At 34.6% G+C, this 21,553-nt stretch overlaps 2 protein-coding genes across 2 annotated transcripts; one reads left to right on the top strand and one right to left on the bottom strand.

The window, feature by feature from the left end:
- The first annotated feature begins 2,095 nt into the window (after nucleotides 1-2,095).
- Nucleotides 2,096-6,691, top strand: LOC147383583 (alkaline/neutral invertase A, mitochondrial-like). The gene is made up of 6 exons (XM_086427712.1): nucleotides 2,096-3,151; nucleotides 3,728-3,893; nucleotides 4,123-4,334; nucleotides 4,987-5,480; nucleotides 5,620-5,668; nucleotides 5,978-6,691. The coding sequence occupies exons 1-6, from the start codon at nucleotides 2,363-2,365 to the stop codon at nucleotides 6,302-6,304; spliced, it is 2,037 nt and encodes a 678-aa protein (XP_086283838.1). The 5' UTR covers nucleotides 2,096-2,362; the 3' UTR covers nucleotides 6,305-6,691.
- Nucleotides 6,692-10,139: 3,448 nt separating this feature from the next.
- Nucleotides 10,140-13,209, bottom strand: LOC147383582 (gibberellin 2-beta-dioxygenase 2-like). Its single transcript, XM_086428288.1, has 3 exons — nucleotides 12,615-13,209; nucleotides 11,414-11,822; nucleotides 10,140-10,685 (listed from the first exon to the last, which is right to left on the bottom strand). The coding sequence occupies exons 1-3, from the start codon at nucleotides 12,992-12,994 to the stop codon at nucleotides 10,416-10,418; spliced, it is 1,059 nt and encodes a 352-aa protein (XP_086284414.1). The 5' UTR covers nucleotides 12,995-13,209; the 3' UTR covers nucleotides 10,140-10,415.
- Between the last annotated feature and the right edge of the window lie 8,344 nt (nucleotides 13,210-21,553).

The following is a 21,553-nucleotide window of genomic DNA, read 5'->3' as shown; positions in this document are numbered from 1 at the left end:
TACCTTTTTCAAAGTTTGGATAAGAAATGTTGTGCCACGTCATATATTTGCTTAGTCAAACACTTATCCTTCGCGTAACGTTTTTGAGACGTCTACGAATCTCCCACCACCATTAAATCTTGAAATTGGAGCGGGTCTAATCCGAAAAGTAAAGTCTGTATTTGGATTCAATTCAAATCCAACTCAGATCTGATCCCACTATATGTATTGTGACCCGACCTGGTTCGTTTCTAGATCATATGTCAATTCTAGTTCTTGAACTAGATCCAAGGACCCGATCGTTTCACCCTACCCATCTACCCTTTTATCTTTATATAATATAAAATAAAATGCGAGAAAATGACATATATCGCACATTTATTAAAAGAAACATAATCGCGATATTTTGAAGAAATATCTCCTTTCACTTGGCAAGAAATCACAAAAAACATTGAAACAGAAAACGAAAAGAAAAGAAGTACCACTGAATGGGTGAATAGCTAGTGGACACGTGTACCTTAGTAGTTTGTACGTATTTAATACCGTATTCTACAGTATATTATCTTTTGTCCGAAACAAACTGTCTTTCTCGATTTCCGCACTTTTCACATTTTTTTATCCTGACTTCCCACGCCGACTTTTCTGAATTGTGATCCTTCCAAAACGCGGAAATTCTGCTATTATTTAAAGGACCATAGTACCCTCTCTTTCAACCACATTTTTACGATCTTATACTTCGATATCACCATTTAAGAATTTTTTTCTCAAATTACCTAAAACACCCTCAACCGCATAAAGTAGAATAATTCCATAAGAAGTATCAGACCAGTTCTGGATCTCACTTAAGTCTTAAAGAAGACACGTGACTACAATAGAATACCTAGTTAAAGATTTCCTTGTAATTACTCTTATAAGAAAACGTGACAAGTCATATTTAAAAGGGATTTGAATTTATATGTAAGTTCAGATCCTACTACTCATAAAAGATCTTGGTGGCCACGCACCATTCCACGTAGTGGGGTATAGTCTGAGTGCAGGGTGTAGGGACTAGTCTGGTATGTGCAAGCTGGCCCGAATATCCTTCGTTATAAAAAAAAAAAAAATGATGAGATAAGAAAGTTGTCCGACAAGAAAAAAAGATTAAAATCAAGAAAATATTACCAAAAAAAGAAAGAAAATCAATAATCTATAAATAAGAGAGCTATGACTAGAGTAATAAGCATCAGATTGCTCGATCAAGAATTTTATTTGACCATAATTTATAATTTCTTTCTCATTTAAAATTCACATTTCAAACATCAGTTACACATGATCATTATCTTTTTTAGGTTAATTGTAAATTTTATATTCTTTTACATACCATTTATCTTTATATAAGATATTATTATTAATAAATTTTTTATATTTTTTAAATATTATTTTATCATTTATTATATGAAATAATTTTTTTTATACTTAAAATATTATTTATAGATTTTTATTTATCTGATAATTTCCCAACTTTCTCAATCTTTTATCGATTTTTCTGAAACTTTTTATTGTCAAAATTTTTCTGAACCCGACTTGGCTTGGGTGTAGGATAAGTATTTTAAGTCTGAGGTCGGATCAGGTTGGACATAGGCACAAGTTGGTGTTTGTCAAGTGTGGGTTGGGCCACAGGTTGATCCCCAACCTAGCCCAACCGAGTTGCAGCCCAAAAACCTTATATTATAATTCAAGATTTTGTTCTATCCAAGTTTATGATTCTTAGTGGTACCACTTCTGCTACTAAAAATCCGAGTTAAGTAGTTCTAATTCTAGTCCCGATTCTATCCGGGTTTATTATGTTTCGAATGGTTCTTTGCAAGAAAGGAGTCTTGCTCCACTTCTGATTGTAGCCAATTCCTGATTTCTGGTTATGTGAATCCAAATCTTGGATCGGAATAAGTTAAAAATCAGAACCATACGCCCCCCACAAGTTTTATCAACTGTTTTCAACCGTTAATTCTTCTCTCTTCCACACGGAAGGGTACTTCCGTAATTCCATGTCATTTACCTTCATATTTTTGGACATCGCTGCTCTTTCATCGAACCTTCCATCTCTTCTCCTATAAGATTGTCCTTCTATAATGGAGAAGAACCATTTCTCTTCAAATCCAGAAATCATCTTAAGCCCTAATTCTCATTCTTTTTCATTTTCTCTCTGAGAACCCTTGATCAATTCAATCTCCATCTCTCTGTAAGTGTTGAAAAATTGGATCTTTATTATAATTTTCCTTTTTAATCTTTTTTTTTATATATATAATTTTTTTTTCTCTGTTTGTCATTTTTTCGACATAAACAGAGCTGTAAATATATCATACAGATTTGATATTTAATCCATAGTTTTCGATTCTTTTGTGGTATGAATTCAAGTGGTTACATGGGAATTTCAACCATGAAACCCTGTTGTAGAATCCTAATTAGCTCTGGAACTTCATCCTTCTTTGGATTCCCAACTTCAAATTTCCACAATTTGTCGACTTATCGTTCCAAATTAGCTCAGGACCGTCGATTCCATCACTGTTGTTCTCGAATTCTAGGTTTTGGGCGTGTCATCGATTCGAATCAGAAACCATTTCATTTGCCTAAATCAGATTGTGGCCAAGCTAGGGTTTTTTCAGCTTGTGATTGTAACAGTATTGGTAGGGATAGGGGTATTTCAGTAATTCCAAATGTTGCATCGGATGTTCGACACCATTCAACATCCGTCGAAGGGCATGTTAATGACAAGAACTTTGAGAGAATTTATATTCAGGGTGGTGGGAACTTGAAGCCTCTGGTGATCGAGAGGATTGAGAGAGGTGCAGATGTAGAGAAAATTGAAGAACTAGAAGCCGAATCTAGAGTAGAAGTTAGTTATTTGAATGTAAATGTAGATAATTTTAAGGATTTGAATGAGGCCGAGGTTTCAACCCATAAGGAGGAGGAGTCCCAGATCGAAAAGGAGGCGTGGAAGTTGTTAAATGAGTCGGTGGTGAACTATTGTGGGAGCCCAGTGGGGACTGTTGCGGCAAATGACCCTGCTGATAAACAGCCGCTCAATTATGATCAAGTCTTCCTTCGTGATTTTGTCCCATCGGCGCTCGCATTCTTACTTAAAGGGGAGGGTGAAATCGTGAAGAACTTTCTCCTTCATACTTTGCAATTGCAGGTGATTTTTGACCTTCTTAGCTTCCTTCATAAATTGGATTTCATTTCAGTTTGATGGCATGCATTTTTAACTATTCTTTGTATTTATGAATTTACATTTGAAGCCTACCATTTTCAGGTTAATGTTGTTGGTCATTTACTTGAGAGAAAATTTCTTATTATTAGTCCTAGAGAATTTGGCTTATTAAATTGATCTAGCCACCTTAGTGATTTCTTGGGAAAAAGTATGGGTGGCGACCAAAAAGGAGCCTTGATTTATGGTTAGGTTCTTCTTCAGATCGGCCATTGATATGGTTGAGACACACATGCATGTACCAAGGGAATCTTTGAAATCTTTGTGGATCACTGATAATTTTTATTGAAATGAGATATGAGGTTCACTAAATAATCCTAAATTTGAAAAGCTTTGATCAATTGGAGGATTTCTAAATGTTATCTGTGTCCGTTGATTGTTGCCTTATGTTTCTAATTGAGATATCTTTTCCTTATGTTCCCGAAGCTTGCATCATTTTTTTCTTCATTTTTTAAAGCTTTGACAAGTTCTAAATCATCAAATGTAATATTTTTTGTTAACCAGAGTTGGGAGAAAACTGTGGACTGCTACAGCCCTGGGCAAGGGTTGATGCCGGCAAGTTTTAAGGTTAGAACAGTGCCTCTTGATGGAAGTAATGGAGCATTTGAGGAAGTTTTAGACCCAGATTTTGGCGAGTCAGCTATTGGCCGTGTTGCTCCAGTTGATTCCGGTTAGTAGTTCTATTTACATTGGAACTGCTCATTATTTATTCCTTTGAGACTAGGAGTGTTGTGTGCACTATTATTTGTTCTGTTCTGTTGTCCAATATCAGATGTTCATCTTGTACATTGTAACAGTCCATAAAATGCCATTAGATCGCACTTTCTAGTTGTTTTTACAATAAGAATAAGAAATGGGTACAAGTCTGACAAATGTTATTATCTTGACTACTTTGATAGGGCTATGGTGGATTATTCTGTTGAGAGCTTATGGAAAGATCACTGGCGACTATGCATTACAAGAAAGGGTGGATATCCAAACGGGCATAAAACTGATCCTAAATTTGTGTCTAACCGATGGGTTTGACATGTTCCCTTCTCTATTAGTCACTGATGGTTCCTGCATGATAGATCGGCGGATGGGTATCCATGGCCACCCCCTTGAGATCCAAGTAAGCTCATTTTACTTCATATGTAGCTTTTATATTTTAACTTTTGCAAACATTAACTTTATGTTGGGCATGGGTCAACTAAATTAATGTAGGTTAAGACTTTACTTTAGAAAGAGAAGACGCGATGTTTGTGTCATTAGTTTTAGTTTATGGAGTCCTGGTAGAACCAGATAAGGTTTGGCTAGAGAAATGAAATTTGGTGTTTATATTCTCGACTAACTTTTACACTAGTGCAAGAAGTTGTGACTGTGAGAAGAAAATGCCTTCTTGTAGTTGCGTAATTTTGAGTACAGAAAAGAAATTATCCAATTTTGATATTAGCAAGATCACATACCTTCTTGTGTCCCAATACTTCTTAGGAAATGTAGAGAAGGGCTAAAGATTGTTGGATCTTTGGGAATTTTATTTTTTTTCTTCTGATTATTTGATTTCTTCTTTTGGAACACAAGAACCTGAAGTTAAGAATAGCAAAGGAAAGAACTTCACATGTTCTTGATTCTTGTCGTTTGGTTTTACCTGTTGTCCACTCTCAATCTCTATTATCATTCTGACATATTTGTTGATAGTTTCATTCATTTTTTCTCTCAATTTTGGTTGTTTCACCTTGTCTTCATTGTAATTATCATCTATTTGACAAGGTTCAAATTCACAGGCCTTATTCTATTCAGCTCTACGGAGCGCCCGTGAGATGCTCACCGTCGATGATGGATCCAAGAATCTAGTGCGGGCCATTAATAACAGACTCAGTGCATTGTCATTCCACATTAGAGAGTATTATTGGGTGGATATGAATAAGATCAATGAGATATACCGCTACAAAACTGAGGAATATTCAACAAATGCCATCAACAAATTCAATATCTATCCTGATCAAATTCCTACTTGGCTGTTAGATTGGGTTCCAGAGAAAGGCGGTTATCTCATTGGAAACCTACAGCCCGCGCACATGGATTTTAGGTTCTTTACACTTGGCAACCTTTGGTCCATTGTTTCATCTTTGTCTACTCCAAGACAGAATCAGGGTATTTTGAATCTGATTGAGGACAAATGGGATGATCTTGTGGGCCAAATGCCTCTTAAGATATGTTATCCTGCTTTGGAGTACGAGGAGTGGCGTATAATCACCGGTAGTGATCCAAAGAACACGTGAGTTTTTTGTGTGGCATTTATAACCCATACACTTTTATATTACATTTTTTAATTTATTAATTGGTAATATAGCATTTATTAAAGATGCCGAACAAAATGGTCACCGAATCTCACTTGTATGTATTGATTCTTACAGACCTTGGTCATATCATAATGGTGGATCTTGGCCAACACTCTTGTGGCAGGTATGGTTGAGTACATTTTTCACGACAATAGGTTTTGGGTATGGTTGATATATGGACTCTGTTGATCTCGTTGTTCAAAAATTAACCTGATTGGTTAAGCATCACCATCCTAACCATCACTAAATGGTCTTTGGTTATCATTTTTTTTTCTTTTACCTAAAAAGGCTTAATTGGGCCCCCCATTGAACAGCGGATGAACACTAGTAGGTGTGTTGGTGGGTTCTTCTTGTTGTCGTCCTCCTGGTTTGACCGGAAGACTTTATTAGTTGTCATTGTTTGCTCTAATATTCTTTCTTGTTATTATTACAGTTCACATTGGCCTGCATTAAAATGGGGAGGCCAGAATTGGCTGAGAAGGCAGTTTCTCTAGCTGAGAAGAGGCTCTCAGTGGACAAGTGGCCCGAATATTATGACACCCGAAATGGGAGGTTTATTGGGAAGCAATCTCGACTTAACCAGACATGGACAATCGCTGGGTTCCTTACTTCCAAAATGCTCTTGAAGAATCCAGAGATGGCATCCTTGTTGAGCTGGGATGAGGATATGGAGCTTCTCGAGACCTGTATCTGCGCACTAAGCAAAACCGCTCGGAAAAAGTGTTCCCGTGGTACTGCACGGTCACAGAATCTCGTCTAATGAGCCTCCCAATCGTTCCAAGGCTATATGCCTTTACATTGTATAGTAATATCTAAAGAAAAGAAAATAAAGAGGCATTTTCAACCTGAAAATTTGACGTGAAGGGTTCATTTAAGCAGGAAAAGAAATGCTACCACTCTAAATTCGGGTCCTGAATTAATTGCTTCCTTCTAGACATGTAGAATAATATTTTTTATCGGTGGTTATTTGAACAAGCCGACTGTAATACAGAAACTTGACACCCAAACAGTTCGAGAAGTGTCGAACACTTCGTATGTACTTTTATCTAGGATCGATTATTCATCTGTATGTAATAACGGTTAGCTAATTGTTTACTATGTTGACAGTCTCATGACATTAAATACTTCTGTAGTATCTGTCCTTAAATATCTCTTTTTTTTTCCTTCTTCTTTATATGTGTTGCAATTCATTTAGATGATTTCTATCAGTAACATATTTGACTTATGTCAAATCTGTTGATTTCTAATCAACTCATTGAACATAATCAAACCTCTTTGACCTACCAATGAGTTGGTGTTAATTTCTAGGCACACAAAAAAAACATTAAAAATTGAAAGTGATCAAACCATCTCCGTTTTTAGCCTCATGGAAAAATGAACTTTTTTTCTTCTTCTCTAAAAATCCAATTTTTTTTATTTAAATCTTTGGGTTTTTTTTCTCCTAAAAATTTGTTTGACTTAGGGTTTGCTTATTTTCTTCTCATTGATTTAGAAGACAAAATCAAAAGAAAAAAAAAATTTAATGAACTAATTAAATCGGACTGAGGTCAAGGGGGCAATCTTGAAGATCAGACCCAAGGTGTAGGAATTATTTTTTTAGGAAAAACAAAGAAGAAATCAAAGGTTTTTTTTATAATAAGTTAAAGATTAGGGTATTTCAGTCATTTGTTGTTAGTCTCTCAGAGAATACTCCATTTTTTATGGGTGCAGAGTGATTATCCTCATCATTTGATCAATTGGTCTTGAGAAGTGAAAATAGAAAATCTAGAAATCTTTTGGTTACTTATCCAAAAAAAAAAGAGGAAATCTTATGGTTAATTTTTATTTCTATTTGAATTCTAAAAGCAACCATGAAATGACATTTTCTTTACAATTAAAACAAGGATTGAAAGACATAAACTTAAAAAGATAAAAAGAAGAAAAAAAATTACTAAGGCCAAATGAAGCATTCAGCTATCTTCCATATCTCAGCCTCCTCATTAGTAGCAATCTTTCCAATTCTCTCATGGTGTTCATCGTTGAAGACCGAATTTCTCTGTATTTTTTCTACATTTCGATCTTCATCTTGTTGGGTCTCTCCACTTGTCGGAAGGTGACGATGATGTTGTCTCACTAGAACTTCCAAGAACAACACTAGTGAAGCCATTTTTACACCATAAGAAAGCAACATGTTCATCACCTTCTCCTCCTTTTATAAATATAAACCAAACACCCAAAATACCCATCCCTTACCTTGCAATTTAGAAATTTATTTACATGAAAGGTTTAAATTACCATAATGCCCTAATGATCACCATTTTTATTTGTTATCAAAGTCATTCCTTGTATGAGTAGCACGGGCAAAATGGGTATTTGGACAAAATAATGAAAAAAACAATAAAAAAGAAAAAAAAACGTGGTAGCTTGTTCATGCAACATTCATTTCTGTCATGAGATATGTCTTGTACTTCTGAAATTCTTTTCATGTGTCGTGTAAGTTGGCTGAAGGTTGGTCATCAAGACTCTTTCCATGAGTCAAACAGAGTTAAACCACCTTCAATAAATATATCATTTCCTTTTATTACCATTATCCTCGTGATCATCGCAATCAATAGTAAAATACCGATCCTATATTTAGTCATACAAATCTAAGTATATTTTTTTTCTAGCCATCTTGATGATTGTCGTTTTCAGTCTTTAATATACGTGCAAAAATGAGGATGTTGAGATGGATGAGTGGAAAATCATGAAAGATAAAAGAGAGTCAACTTAGAAAGTTTGAGCATATATATATGTCAAACAAAGGCCAATTAGAGACTCAGTTCGAAGAAATGTTCAAGTGGAGGGAACATTTTTTTGATCAATAAGCAAGTTTTTAATGAGTTTAGTAACTTGGTGTCGGTGGGATTTGAACGCATGTCTTTAGTATCATCACTTAAAGACTTTACCAACTAAATTAGTTGGCATTGACATCTGCTCAAATAGAAAGAATTAAAAGAATGAGAAGAAAATACAAAAATTGAATAGAAATCGTGTAAGTACATTTAAAATCACTTTTAATAATTGAAGACTTGGCTTTGGATAGAGTAGGTTGGAGGAAAAAGATTCATTTAACTGGCTCAAAATCTTTCAAATCTCTATCATAGTGTCACATTTTTTTTTTTTCATTAATTAGCATTATTGATATGATTTGTGATAAATTTGGGAGTCCAACTCAAAATCAATTGGCAATGAGTGGAGAGGCCCAGGAGGTTATAAGAAGAGAGACAAAACAATGAGTGTCTAATGTGGGATTAAACTCAACATGCCCCGCGTGTGTGGGTCAGATTGGGCCAAAACACTTGGAAATAGAGGAGAGAAAGGCTCTTTCTAATATCATGATATGTTTTAGGGTCCAACCCAAAATCAATTGGCAATGAGTAGAGAGGCGTAAGAGTTTTTAAGAAAAGAGACAAGGAACGAGTGTCCGATGTGGGACTAAACTCAACAGTTTGTTTCTCTATTCCAACACATCTAAGGGTGTGAAATCATGTTAATTATGTCAATAGGTTCATAAAAACCCAAACCGTGTGAATTAAACAACTTAGCTGGAGAGAAAGCAACTCAACAAGAAGGCAAAAAAAAAAAAGGTGGAAAAAACAAAACCCATTTGATTCAAGTTTCATGAATTTCGCACCTAACACGTGAAAGTTATGGCACAAAAGGCATTAGTTGGTTGATTGAATAATTATTTCTTTGTTAGTTTGGTAAGCTTGATTATGGCAAACTGTACTTTGTTACTATGTCCTTCACTAACAGTAATCTGTCAATTTCTTAAAGAGTGGTGTGATTTATTTTCGTGGAAATTAAGTTGCAACTCTAGACATCAATTGTTAGTGTTTTACATGTGACCATGAAACTCTAGATCAAATCAAGAAGCAGTGAGATTAACACACAACATAACAAGATTTAACAATGTCTAAGTACATAGATTAGACGTGAAAGCTTCGTTAATTTTGATAAAGAAGTTAAAATTCCAATAGATCTCTTGACTTCCAAACCCTTAAACCATAGTTTCCCTATTCAATTTATGTCCCCATGAAAATATAGATGTACTTTCAAGGCGGTGACCAATCACCAACCAGATTCAAGACATCCATCACACGGTATCTTTCGTGCTACTTCAAACAATTTAGCTACATTGCGACCATGACAAGACACCAATAGATGATCTTTAGAGCTACGATTTTAATCTCTTTTTTTATATTTAGGAATAGCAACCGATCCAATAAATCTATGGAGTTATATATGGAAGTAATTCATTTATTTTATTATTAATCAAGGATTTCTTATATAATTAGAACGACCCTCACAAATTAAGAATACTAATTTGTTAAGAATTAATTGGATTGAAATTCCAACGTCATTGCAAATTAAGGTTATAAACAAATAAAATAAATAGACTTGATGCCATTTTTTTATTTATAGTATATGCTTTTATTTTTATTTTTATTTTGTATTTGTATTCTTATATAGTTCAGCATTTAGTTTTGTTTAATTTCCATTTATGTTTAACCCTCAACACCTTATCAATGCAAAGCTTAATTAAAAAAGAATTTTGATCATAAATTACACTTACACAAGTATTACAAGAAGAGTCTCTCTACAAAGCATTTTTCATATATACCCAAACTGAACATTAAATAACTTTCTAACACCCCAAATCTTTTAAGGCACCCTTAAAAACAATCCTTTGTTTCCTCATGCACATTCAATCAAACATCCTTAGAAGAAAATTGGGGAAGAACTCTAATCAAAATCCCCCTTTGGATGCACTAAAATCAAACTTAATCTTGCACTACTTGGTACTTATCTACAATCTTCTTCATGCATCCGTTTATGTTTGAAGTTCATCATGAGGCAAGTTCGTCGTCATTAATTGTTCGTAAGCTGAAGAGATTGAGTCGATTATCCCCTAATCGTAAAGAATATGTAGCCTTCTTGTATTCCCCCCAAGTGAAGGGCCTATAGAGACATGGGTTTTGGGGTGTAACCATTTCTGGAAGAGGAGAGATCCAAGCATGGAGAGGTGGAGCTCCAAAGTACACCATTGACATCCTAGACTTGAATGAGTTAGCCAAAGCCCTATGTCTCACGCTTAGAAACCTTCCGTTCGTCAAGGCCTATAGTCCCACCAAATAATAAAAAAAAAACAAATTAATAAAACACATAGGAAAGAAAATAAATCTTAGTTAGCAAATAATATTATGCACCATAATTTCTTATTAGTTATTCTTTGCGAGTAGTTATTAGATTCGCTATTATAATGTACTATTTGAAATTAACCGCGAGGCCTACAAGAAAATAAATCATCTTATAAGTCCAATAACCATAGTAAGAAGTGCAAGTCAAATTAGAAATCTAAAAGTCTATCTTAACTCATATTAGAGGACCAGCCTAACTAAGTTAGGTTGCTGACGTAATCAGTTATAGTCGATTTTCCCTCCACATCACATGCGTCCAATAACCTTATTAAGGTTGAGAGTCAGACTAACATAGTCATGCTAGAGTTTTTTTTTTTTTTTTTTTTTAACTTTTTATAATTGATATTTCATTTATTATTGAACCTATGAATGTAATTTCAAATATTTTAAAAAATATTTTCTCTTCCTTCACATTTTGGGCTCAAAGATTTTTCATAAGAAACTCTATTGTAATCCATAGTTGAAGCATGTTTGGTTGATTTAATAAATAAATAAATAAATAAAATCACGAACCCACCTAACGTGGGTTGCATGGGGTCCCAAAATGAGAATCAAATGGAGGTTGGAATAGAGGACCCATTTGATTTCAATTACTACTACACACCCACCTAAGGTCAGCAGAGTTATCATAGCTGAGGATTACTAACCTGCAATGCGTCGCCCACATTAACACACAACGCAGTGGGGTCGGGCGTGATTGGGATCCACACCCCATCTCCCAACAAGATCTGTAGGCCCCCCACATCATTTGATCGCAAGATCGTCAAGATCTGAGGGTCAGAATGCTCGCCAAATCCAATCCTGTTGTTGTTGTTGTTGTTGGATTGATGTCGATGATTTTGATGATGATGATTATGATGATGATGAAGTGAGGGAGAAGTGTCCCAGTCCTTCCAAGAAGGATAGTGATTAATCCTGATAAGTGAATCATTATCAACGTCTCTGATTAAACTACTGAAGACAGACTTGTCATGGACCCACAAACCCTCTGCCATCAGATCTAGTATATCACATGCAAGATCTCTAAGTGCTTGTACGTAATCATTTACAGCACAGCTACATGTCAGCAAAACATCAAGGTTAGTACATAGTACTTAATAGGTTCCCCAGCTGTACCTTATCTTACTTCGCTCTATTTGGTATGAGATTCTCTTCATTGTATTCTACGCTCATCATTGTTTTGCTATATTTAGTTAGTATCATAATATTCATCCCCACCTCACGTTCAGATTTCAATTATTTGATTTGACATCCCTGGATGGATTTTTCATTTCTTTTTCACCCTCAAATAAATAATTAATTAAATACTAATCCTTCACTTTTTTATTTAATTAAGTCATCATTATCATTAAAGTTAAAACTTAAAACTAGTTTTAAATCCACACGGTTTGTGCAAGAATGATACTTTCGGAATTCGGACCACTTTTCATGTCTACAGGACAAAAGTAATATTTCTGTCTGATCTTGGAAAACTAATAACGATATTTCCAGACATGTTTTTTTTATTTCCAGGTCAAACGTGGTCTTGGAAAATATAATTTAAAAAAAAAAAAAAACACTTTTGGAAATAAAAATTGAATTCTTGAGAAAATGAATTTTATTTTTTATAGATCATCCACAACTATCAAAAAGGAGAAAATAAAATCAATTCTTTTTTCCATGAAATGAAAAGGAAATCCCTTTCGACGTGAAAATGACTTTTATGGGAAAATTCACAATCCCACTCTTAAAATTTTATTTTTTTATTTTTTTTTAAAAGAAAAATAGGGGCTTGTTTGGTTACTGAGGCAGCTTAAGATTATAATTGAAATGAGAAATTAATGATGAAAGAAGTAGAAGAATTGATACCTGAATCGAATTGGGTCTTTGGAAATGGATTTGGATCTTTGAGAAATGGATTGTGGATTGGTGTGAAGGAGGAGATATTCAACTTCACCCATATCTCCATTAAAACCAATGCTCTTGATTCCATAACCAAGAGGATTAGGAGGCCCAGCTTTTTGCTTCTCCGAAGCCGATTTCGCGAAGAAATCAACAACTTCTTTCTCCATCCTTGATATTATATCCATTGACACACCATGATTGATCACTTTGAAGAACCCATATTCTTCACTAGCTTTTACTATAAGCTCTGATACTTGGGACCTCTTTCGTGATAGATCAATGATTGGTACACCAACGGCTCTGCTCCTTTCACTTCCAATTGTTGTAGGAGATGGTACCACCATAGTTGTTTCTTTGAGAGACACAGAGAGAGAAAGAGAGAGAGATGTGATTTGGGTTTGAGGAGATTGGAGAGGGTGATGTGGATATTTAACAAGGGAGAGAGAGAGAGAGAGAGGGAGAATCTTTGGAGGGGATGGGAATATTTAAATCTCGTGGATCCAAGAATCGGAGACTTGGGCCAAGTACAAAACTACAACTAGCAAATTTATGTTCCATTACATCGTTGACATTTTCCCTTTTTTTATAATTATATTTCAATTAATTTATTTACTTCTTTTAAATCTACTTTTTTTTTTTCTTCTTCTTTAGTTTCAGTTATTTATGAGAGCTGTATTGCCACACCAATTGCACAGAGTTGGTGTGGCGTTAGTAAAAGTTGGTGTGGAAATAGTAATTTTCTTATTTATTTCTTTTTTATATATATAAGTTCAATTTTCATTGTTATTTTGACTTTTGAGCTGGCACATGTGACCAACCATTTTATTTTCTTTGCAAAGGAATCCTAAACCTGCTGGATAGGTTTGTCAATGGGCTTAACATTGGATCGGCCCATCATACAGTTCTGGATCGAACTAGACCCAATTCATGTTTAGGACTAGTTTCAGGCTTGGGAACTAGACCTTCGGTTAGTCCGATCCAATAACTTAATAAATGAATGGGCCATAAAACTTGTGAGTCAGATCAGGTATTTCAATTTCGGCCAACCCGAACCAACCAAATTATCCAGTCTAGAGTTGGGACTGGGAGAGGATTGAGAAGCCCAATTATGATTGGACCCACCTGGCCCATTAATAGTACTACTGTTGGACCAATTGGGGTGGTGGACTAGTTAGTAGTACTACAAGATAAAAGGGCAGATTTCGACCAACGTAGTACCGCCACATGGACGAACGTAGTTCGTGGGCCATTAGTAGTACCACAAGAAAGAATGGCCCCCATTCCCACCGACCCAGTACAACCACATGGAGGAACCTCAATTGAGGGATCAAAGAGGGCGAGAGAGACATCAACAAAAGGCTAGGTGGACCTCAACTTTTGGAATGATATAACATTTCTCAACAATGTTCTAAGAAGTTCGGGGCCATCGTTGATTCCTCAATTTGATTCAATTAGACCAATTTTTTATTCAATAAATTTATTTTTATAAATATATTTGATTAATTTATTCAAAAAATAAAATTTTTGTTTTATCTTTTATTTTTTATTTTTTATATTATAGGATTAGGGATTGAAATGTTAGAATAGAGGTAGGAGGGAAACAATTATTAGGACATTAAGATTAAGAAATGTTTTTAGATTAATTAATTGGAGAATTTAAATTATTGAAAGTGAGAGATGTGGGGGAGAGGTGGGAGAGTAGGAGTACCTAATCTCACATCCTGATAAGTCTATATATATAGAAAGTGTTGTTGACCCCTTAAAATGAGGGAGTTTGCTTTTCCCATGCACACAGTACACTGACTTCGATGGTGAAGGCCGGCTAACTTGGGCCCAGTCCCTTTCATTAGCGGGTCTTGAGGCGCATTCTTTCTTCTTCACATCCCAATCCCTGAAAACCCCTCCTACGCTACCATCTTTATATGTATTTGTGCATTTATAAATTAAAATTTGATTTTTTTTTTTAAATTATTTTAACTACCCCAATAATGTGCTTTATTGTATTTTACTATCCACCATCGTTCGTCCAATCAATGATCGATACAAGTTGATATTCCTGATCCTGAGTAAATATTTACTGATTCTCAGTAAACATGTATATCGATTCCCTGTCTTAGTTTAACGAATCATGTTCCTTCATTCTACTTTGTTTGAATTTATATTTTCTTTCACTATCTCTATTTACAATCTAGGACTAGATTTGAACATGTTCGACTTTAGACCTAGCCCATAATTAATACATCGAAAATCTTTATGGTGGATCTAAATCTAGAATGCATTTAATGTGATTTCGAAGATTTTGACCCTGAGTGAGATTTAGGTGGATTTTGATCCACCCTAGACAGGATTACGTGTCCCCCGATAAGTTTATCTATGAATTGACATTTAGTAGTAGACTAGGTGTGACCATTCCATATCTAGTGAAGGAAAAAAAATTAGATCTTGACATAGATTATAGATATCCCTTGTCCTAACCTACATTTGATAGGATTGCAACTCAGGTAGGTTGGGTCAAGTTGGGGATCAATCCACACCAACCAACACTTGACAAACGCCAAGCCGCGCTTGCATTCAACTCAAGCCCAACTCAAGTCGGGTTAGTTAGGTTCGTCGTGTTGATCAGATTTGTTTATTCCTCATGAATATTAGATAATTTAATAATGACATGACCTTGTATAAAGATGAGTGGTATATAAAAAAATATATAAAATTTGTAATTAATTATCCTAAAAACATATTTCAAAGTTCAAATACATGAAATTGTAAGAAAATATAAAAATATAAAGAAGAAAGAATCAAAGACCCCAATTTGATTCGATTATTTTTTTTTCCTCCCCAAACCCAAACCTAACTCAAGGTCACATTCAACCCATTGGGTTTCTGTTTTGTCCGCCGAAGTTGCAACCCTAACCTCCGATACATAATGCATTTCGATATGTCATATTCTTACAAAATTAATTTAATTTATATTGAGAAATTATAATATCACACCAACTTTTACTTGTAACACATCACATCCTATATAAGTTTGATGAGGGACCAAATCTCTCTGTCACCTGGGGCCTTTCTATTCTTAGATTAGAAAAATATAAGAGTGACTACTACAATTCCAATAAACTATTGATTTGAGGAATTAATATATTTATTTTAATTTATAAATATATGTGAGAGAAAGAGACAGAGAGAAAGAGAGAGAGAGAGAGCATAAAAGAAAAAGTATGAGAGACAGGGATTTCCTTTCGAATTAATTTGTGACAATTGGGGAGCTTGTTTTCTAATCATAAATGTCAATTTCCCTAAAGTCACACCAACAGCTATGGCTCCCCAAGATGGCTTTCATTTCTTCCACGTGGCATCCTTTTGCAAGCCCTATGTCCTTGTCCACGATCGATACATATGTACCACTTATAATTAAACTTGGATAAAAATACGTGGAGTGATGGAGCACAATTTGTGGCAAAATGATTTGGCCACACAAGCAATTTTCATTAAGAGTCGTAATAATCTTACGCCCCCTCTGACATAAGCCCCATCACAGAATCGTAGATTCTTTTTCTTGAGATACACAATTAAATATTTATTATTTTGTATATCCCGAGACAAATGATTTATGATTCTGTGATGACAATGTACGGGGGCATGCAGAAAATCATTATTCTTTCATTTATTTAAGATCAACTTGGCATTATCATTTTTTCTTTGATGGTTGTATTATATAATACCCTTTTTCAATAACTAGTAATATAATTAAATTAAATGCTAATAATCATACTTTATTGATCTTTGATGTGAAGCATTGCACCTGGATCATATATTATATAAATAGAGATAAGACATGGGGCCCATCAAGGTTTATGGGGGCCCAAAATATGTTCATCTATTCACGACTGTCGATTAGTGGGCCAACTGATTGACCAAATCCAACCACCACATGAGTGGAATTTTCTGTTGACAGTTAACCATCATTTCTCTGCCGTCCCATAGTTTAAAGCTGTGCATCAGATGGCTAGGGTCCATCAAAGAACTACACGATCTGTATTTTTGGTTATTTCAGGACTCGATCCATGCGACATTATGACATGTCGGTGATTGAACGTGCTTACGTGCACTATGAACCTTTTTGGAATAAATTTTAGGGTTATTTAGAGATCCCCCACCATGTTTAGGTCATTATTAGAGATACTCACTCTGTGTTTTCATACTTATAACATGACCCCTTGACCATGGTCTTCTCCAAGTGATTAACATGAATGACTTAAATACTCTCTTTTTCACCTTCATGCAGTAAAACCCATCATTTTCTCACCAAAACCAATCATTTTCAACTAACTTCACATGACCCCTTGACGTAGGTCTTCTCGAAGTGATTAATATGAATGACCTAAATACTCTCTTTTTCACTTTCATGCCCAAAACATAACCCCCCCCCCCCCCTTTTTTTTTCCTCACCAAAACCAATCATTTTCAACTAACTTCAAACCTCTACAGCAAGATAGGATTTTAGTTTCAACAATTCCTCAGGGGCCACTCGCGAGAATGCACCCCTACTTACCTAGTATGTGTGATGCACGGGCATTGCACGTGCTTCGAGACTAGTCCTTGTACACAACCATAGTCTATAGATTGGGCAAAGCTAGATACGAGCCTTTTTCACTGTCTACAAAGATAATCTATTATAAAAAATAAAATAAAAAGATAAGATTTTAATGAAGTAGAATAATAAATTTTTAATCGGTAAAATATCAAGAGCTCTCTTTACAATATATCGAGTACTACTACACGTAAAAGATGAGATTGAAATAGGTTAAAAATAATTTATCTTAGGATTAACAACATGATAATCATAGATTTTTAGGGTAAAGTATCATACCCTCTTCTTAGATATTTACATCTATTTCCCTCAGAGGTTTGAACAAAAGGGGACCTTTGAAGAAGTAGAAGGATGGCTTTTTAGTGAGAAAAAAATAATTTTTACTTTTGAGGATTTTTTTGGGAATGTCAATGTCCAACATCTCATTAAGAGGTTGTCATCCTTTGTAATTTTGGTTTTTTAAAAGGAAAATGTTGAAGTAACATTGAAATTGACATTGTTTGGGACATTGCTGACGTGGATATGGTTATAGAATCATAGATGCTCTTCATCGAGATATAGTACCAATATCATCCACTTATTTTATATTTGAGACTAATAATAAAAAAGAATCGTGATAATATAATGCTCCCCTCTGACAAATGTCCCCCCTACACCCCCATTACAGAATCGTAGATCATTTGCCTTGGGATACACAAGAAAAAGATTTATGATTCTACGTATTCCGGGGCAAATGATCTACGATTCTGTGATGAAGGCGTCATTTTATCATGACTCAGTAATAAATTGACTTAAAAAAAAAAATTACTCAAGTGGCATGGCATAGGCACAAAAACATATATTTTTTCTCAGGAGTAATTTTTTTTTTTGGGGGTCTCGTTAACGTGTGCCCTATGGGGTACAGGTTAAAATGCAATAAATACACTTGAGAAATTGTATTTTGTATAGAAATGCCTTTAAAAAAAATATTTTTTTTTTATCAAAATACTCACAAATGGTTATTCCCAAAGTATATTTATTGCATTTTAACGTGTGGCCTAAGGGCACAAGTTAAAGAGCAATAACCACACTTTGAAAATTGGATTTTGTATTGAAAATGCCCTATTTTTTTTTATATTACCAAATACCCTCATATGCATATTCCCAAGGTGTATTTATTACACTGTAATATGTGCCCTAACAAAACCCTTACTTTATTTATACTACTAAGGTACTATTTTTCTTAACCAAGGGCTCACTTCTAAAACACTTTGGAAATAACCATCTGAAGGCATTTTGATAAAAATATATAAATTAAAGGGCATTTTCAGTACAAAATCCAATTTCCAAAGTGTATCTATCAACATTTACAATACCCATAAAAGAAAGTCTGAATTGGAAGTAGAAGTAAAGAGCCGATATTCAAAACAAAGTGTGACATTATTGCGGGACATATAAATATATAAATGTAGTTTACAAATTTAATATAATCCTTCAAATTCTAACTTTTGGAGGTTAGTATGTGTTATATATGCTTGTTTTGTCGGTGTGAAAATTTTATGAGAATGAAACATAATTTATATTATAGCTATCTTGGTTGGTATACCGTTGGAAGGTACATCAAATACTCTGTCTCCCTCTATTAACTCCATTTTGATTAATTTAATCTAACAATCATAAAAAAAATGGATCAAAACCTGCTCAAGGACAAATAGGTAGAGACCTCCCTACTAAACGATAGGTGGGTCGCCTCGTGTGTGGTCGGGTGGCCTCGTGTGGTCAATCGATACCAACAACTAGATTACAAAATGATCATGACAATGGCTATCGTGTGGCGGAGAAGATGACGATTTAGGTGTCACAGTCACGATGTTGACGATACACTCGTGTGCGTGTCTTGTAATGTATGGATCTTCCTTCGGAGCCAAACTTAGGAGACAACACTAGATCAAATCAAATGGGCTGGAAAATAAAATGGTTCTTTAGGGCACATGATCATGTTTTAAAATTTGGACCGATCAATGGTCTGACTGGATTTTTTTTAAATATTTTAAAATGGGTGTAGTTTTAAAATTGGGTTTGATACTCTCTTTTCATCCATCCATCAAATTAATGAGTCCAGATTTTTATTATATTATATATATTTTCTTTTAATTGATTGATTTCTTCTTCTCCTTGTATTATGTAGTTGTAAGATTTACAACTTTGAACTTTAAAGATTGGTGGAAAGAAGAAGATTTTCATAAATAAATAAATAAAATTCAACCTTGTGAGTTTTTTATTTTTATTTTAGGATTTCTTTTTTTCTTCATGCGCTTTGTTCATAATCTTTTTTTCTTCGTAGGTTTTGAAGACTCAGTCTAACTTAGAGGCGGCCGTGGGAAAATGTGAGATTTCTTAAGCTAATTTCCTTTGAGTTCTTTTTTATTTATTTAAAATTACTTAATAGTTATAAATAATGGGTCCGATCAAGTTGAACACTGGTCAAATCCATGTCTGAACAATTGAGCAAACTTTTGATTCGATTATCAATATGTTTAGAACATTAATCGATAGTTCTTTCTCCATGTTAAGTGGTGTGTCCATATTTTCAAGGTGTGGAACTCCCCCATTACAGAACTGAGATCATTTGCCTCGGGATACAAAGAATCATAAATTGTTTTCTGGTGTATCTCGATGCAAATGATCTACAGTTTTGTGATGGGGGGCATATGTCAGATGGGGCGTCAGATTATCACAACTCTTTTATATATATATATATTGGCTGGTACACTTACAAAGGTTAGAGTAAGTCAGTGATCGATTGAGAATTTTAATAATTGGCCAAAAGAAAATGAGATAAGAAGGCCTGCTAATCGTTTCGAGTATATAAAAATCCAATATTGGGCTCATTGAATATTAAATCCAACCAAGTTCTCGACATATGGATTCCATTGTGATGAGATATATGATTGAATTTGACAATTTTAGGGTGGCCATTATTAAGATTATCTAATTGAATATTTATGTAGTTTGATGGAGAGAAAACAAGATGGATAAATTTTTAAAACAGATTCGAAAGGCGGTTATCACTGTATATTTTATTGATTAATTATCCATCTTATTGATGTTAGGAAGAAAACATGTGCAAGTTGTTTAAGTAATAGTATTTCTTTGTCGTTTCTAGTAAGAATGATAATTTACTGACTATCCCCTCTGACGTACTCCCCCATACTCTCCTTATGTGGCACGTGCGATAAAAAAATCTTAATCATAGATTTTTTTTCCTTGGGATAAGCAACTAAACATATTTATGAGGATGGTGATGTTTTGTATCCCGAGAAAAAAATCTATGATTTTAGCATATGCTAAGTCAGGGGAGGGGAGGGGAGGGGAGGGGAGGGGAGGGGGGTGGGGGTGGTTTCAGAAAATTACGACTCTTTTAACAAGGACTTTCCCCTAATCACGCGTTTAATCCTCCAAAGCCTCCTAACTTACGTAACAAAGGCTGTGCGGATTAGACCAATGCCCAATGAACCAACTTATCGGATAATGTCCAATAGTCTATGGAATGAGCATAAGACTAGATGATATTATGTAAAAGACTAACATGTCCTTGTCTTGTTCACTAAAAGATAAAATAAGAAAATTTATTATTAAAAAATAAGTGTTGGACAATGCTAATGATTTTAGCACATGCTAAGTATTGGGAGGGGGACTCTTTTAACAAGGACTTTCCCCTAATCATGTGTTTGATCCTCCAAAGTCTCCTAACTTATGTAATAAAGGTTGTGCGGATCAGACCAATACCCAGTGGACTAACTTATCGGATAATGTCCAATAGTCTATAGATTGAGTACAAGACTTAGATGATATTATGTAAAATACTAACATGTCCTTTTTTTTTTAACTAAAAGATAAAATAAAAAATGTATCATTGGAAAATAAATGTTGGACAATGCTAATATATATATATATATGGGAAATGTTCAGCACCCTAAGTTTTACCACACACTTTAACAAACGTTTTTTGTCCTACATGGGTTAGAAGTTTTGGAATGGGCTGATTTTTGGTGAGGATGATCTCTATGATTAGAAGATCATCCTCCCCAAAAATCAGCCCATTCCGAAATGTTTAGCCCCATGTTTACAAGTTGAAAAATCGTGGACCGTCCATTTTTTGTAAATCATTTTTGATAGGGTTAGAAGTTTTGGAATGAGCTGATTTTTTGTGAGGTTGATCTCCTCACCATAGAGATCATCCTCACCAAAAATCAGCCCATTCCGAAACTTCTAACCCATGTAGGACAAAACACATTTGTTAAAGTGTGTGGTAAAACTTAGGGTGCCGAAC

The sequence above is a fragment of the Akebia trifoliata genome, chromosome 16, assembly GCF_017979445.1.
Source record: "Akebia trifoliata isolate Shusen 1 chromosome 16, ASM1797944v1, whole genome shotgun sequence".
Classification (NCBI taxonomy): domain Eukaryota; kingdom Viridiplantae; phylum Streptophyta; class Magnoliopsida; order Ranunculales; family Lardizabalaceae; genus Akebia; species Akebia trifoliata.
The sequence above is the reverse complement of the archived record's forward strand: the minus strand, read 5'-3'. Positions and strand labels throughout refer to the sequence as shown.

Excerpts from the sequence above, each read along its gene's own strand:
- LOC147383583 (XM_086427712.1), top strand. The coding sequence starts at position 2,363 with ATGAATTCAAGTGGTTACATGGGAATTTCAACCATGAAACCCTGTTGT. Across the intron at positions 3,152-3,727 it reads TTCATACTTTGCAATTGCAG|AGTTGGGAGAAAACTGTGGA; the intron begins GTGATTTTTGAC and ends TTTGTTAACCAG. Across the intron at positions 5,481-5,619 it reads GGTAGTGATCCAAAGAACAC|ACCTTGGTCATATCATAATG; the intron begins GTGAGTTTTTTG and ends TGATTCTTACAG.
- LOC147383582 (XM_086428288.1), bottom strand. The coding sequence starts at position 12,994 with ATGGTGGTACCATCTCCTACAACAATTGGAAGTGAAAGGAGCAGAGCC. Across the intron at positions 11,823-12,614 it reads AAAGACCCAATTCGATTCAG|CTGTGCTGTAAATGATTACG; the intron begins GTATCAATTCTT and ends GCTGACATGTAG. Across the intron at positions 10,686-11,413 it reads ATGTGGGCGACGCATTGCAG|GCCTTGACGAACGGAAGGTT; the intron begins GTTAGTAATCCT and ends GTGGGACTATAG.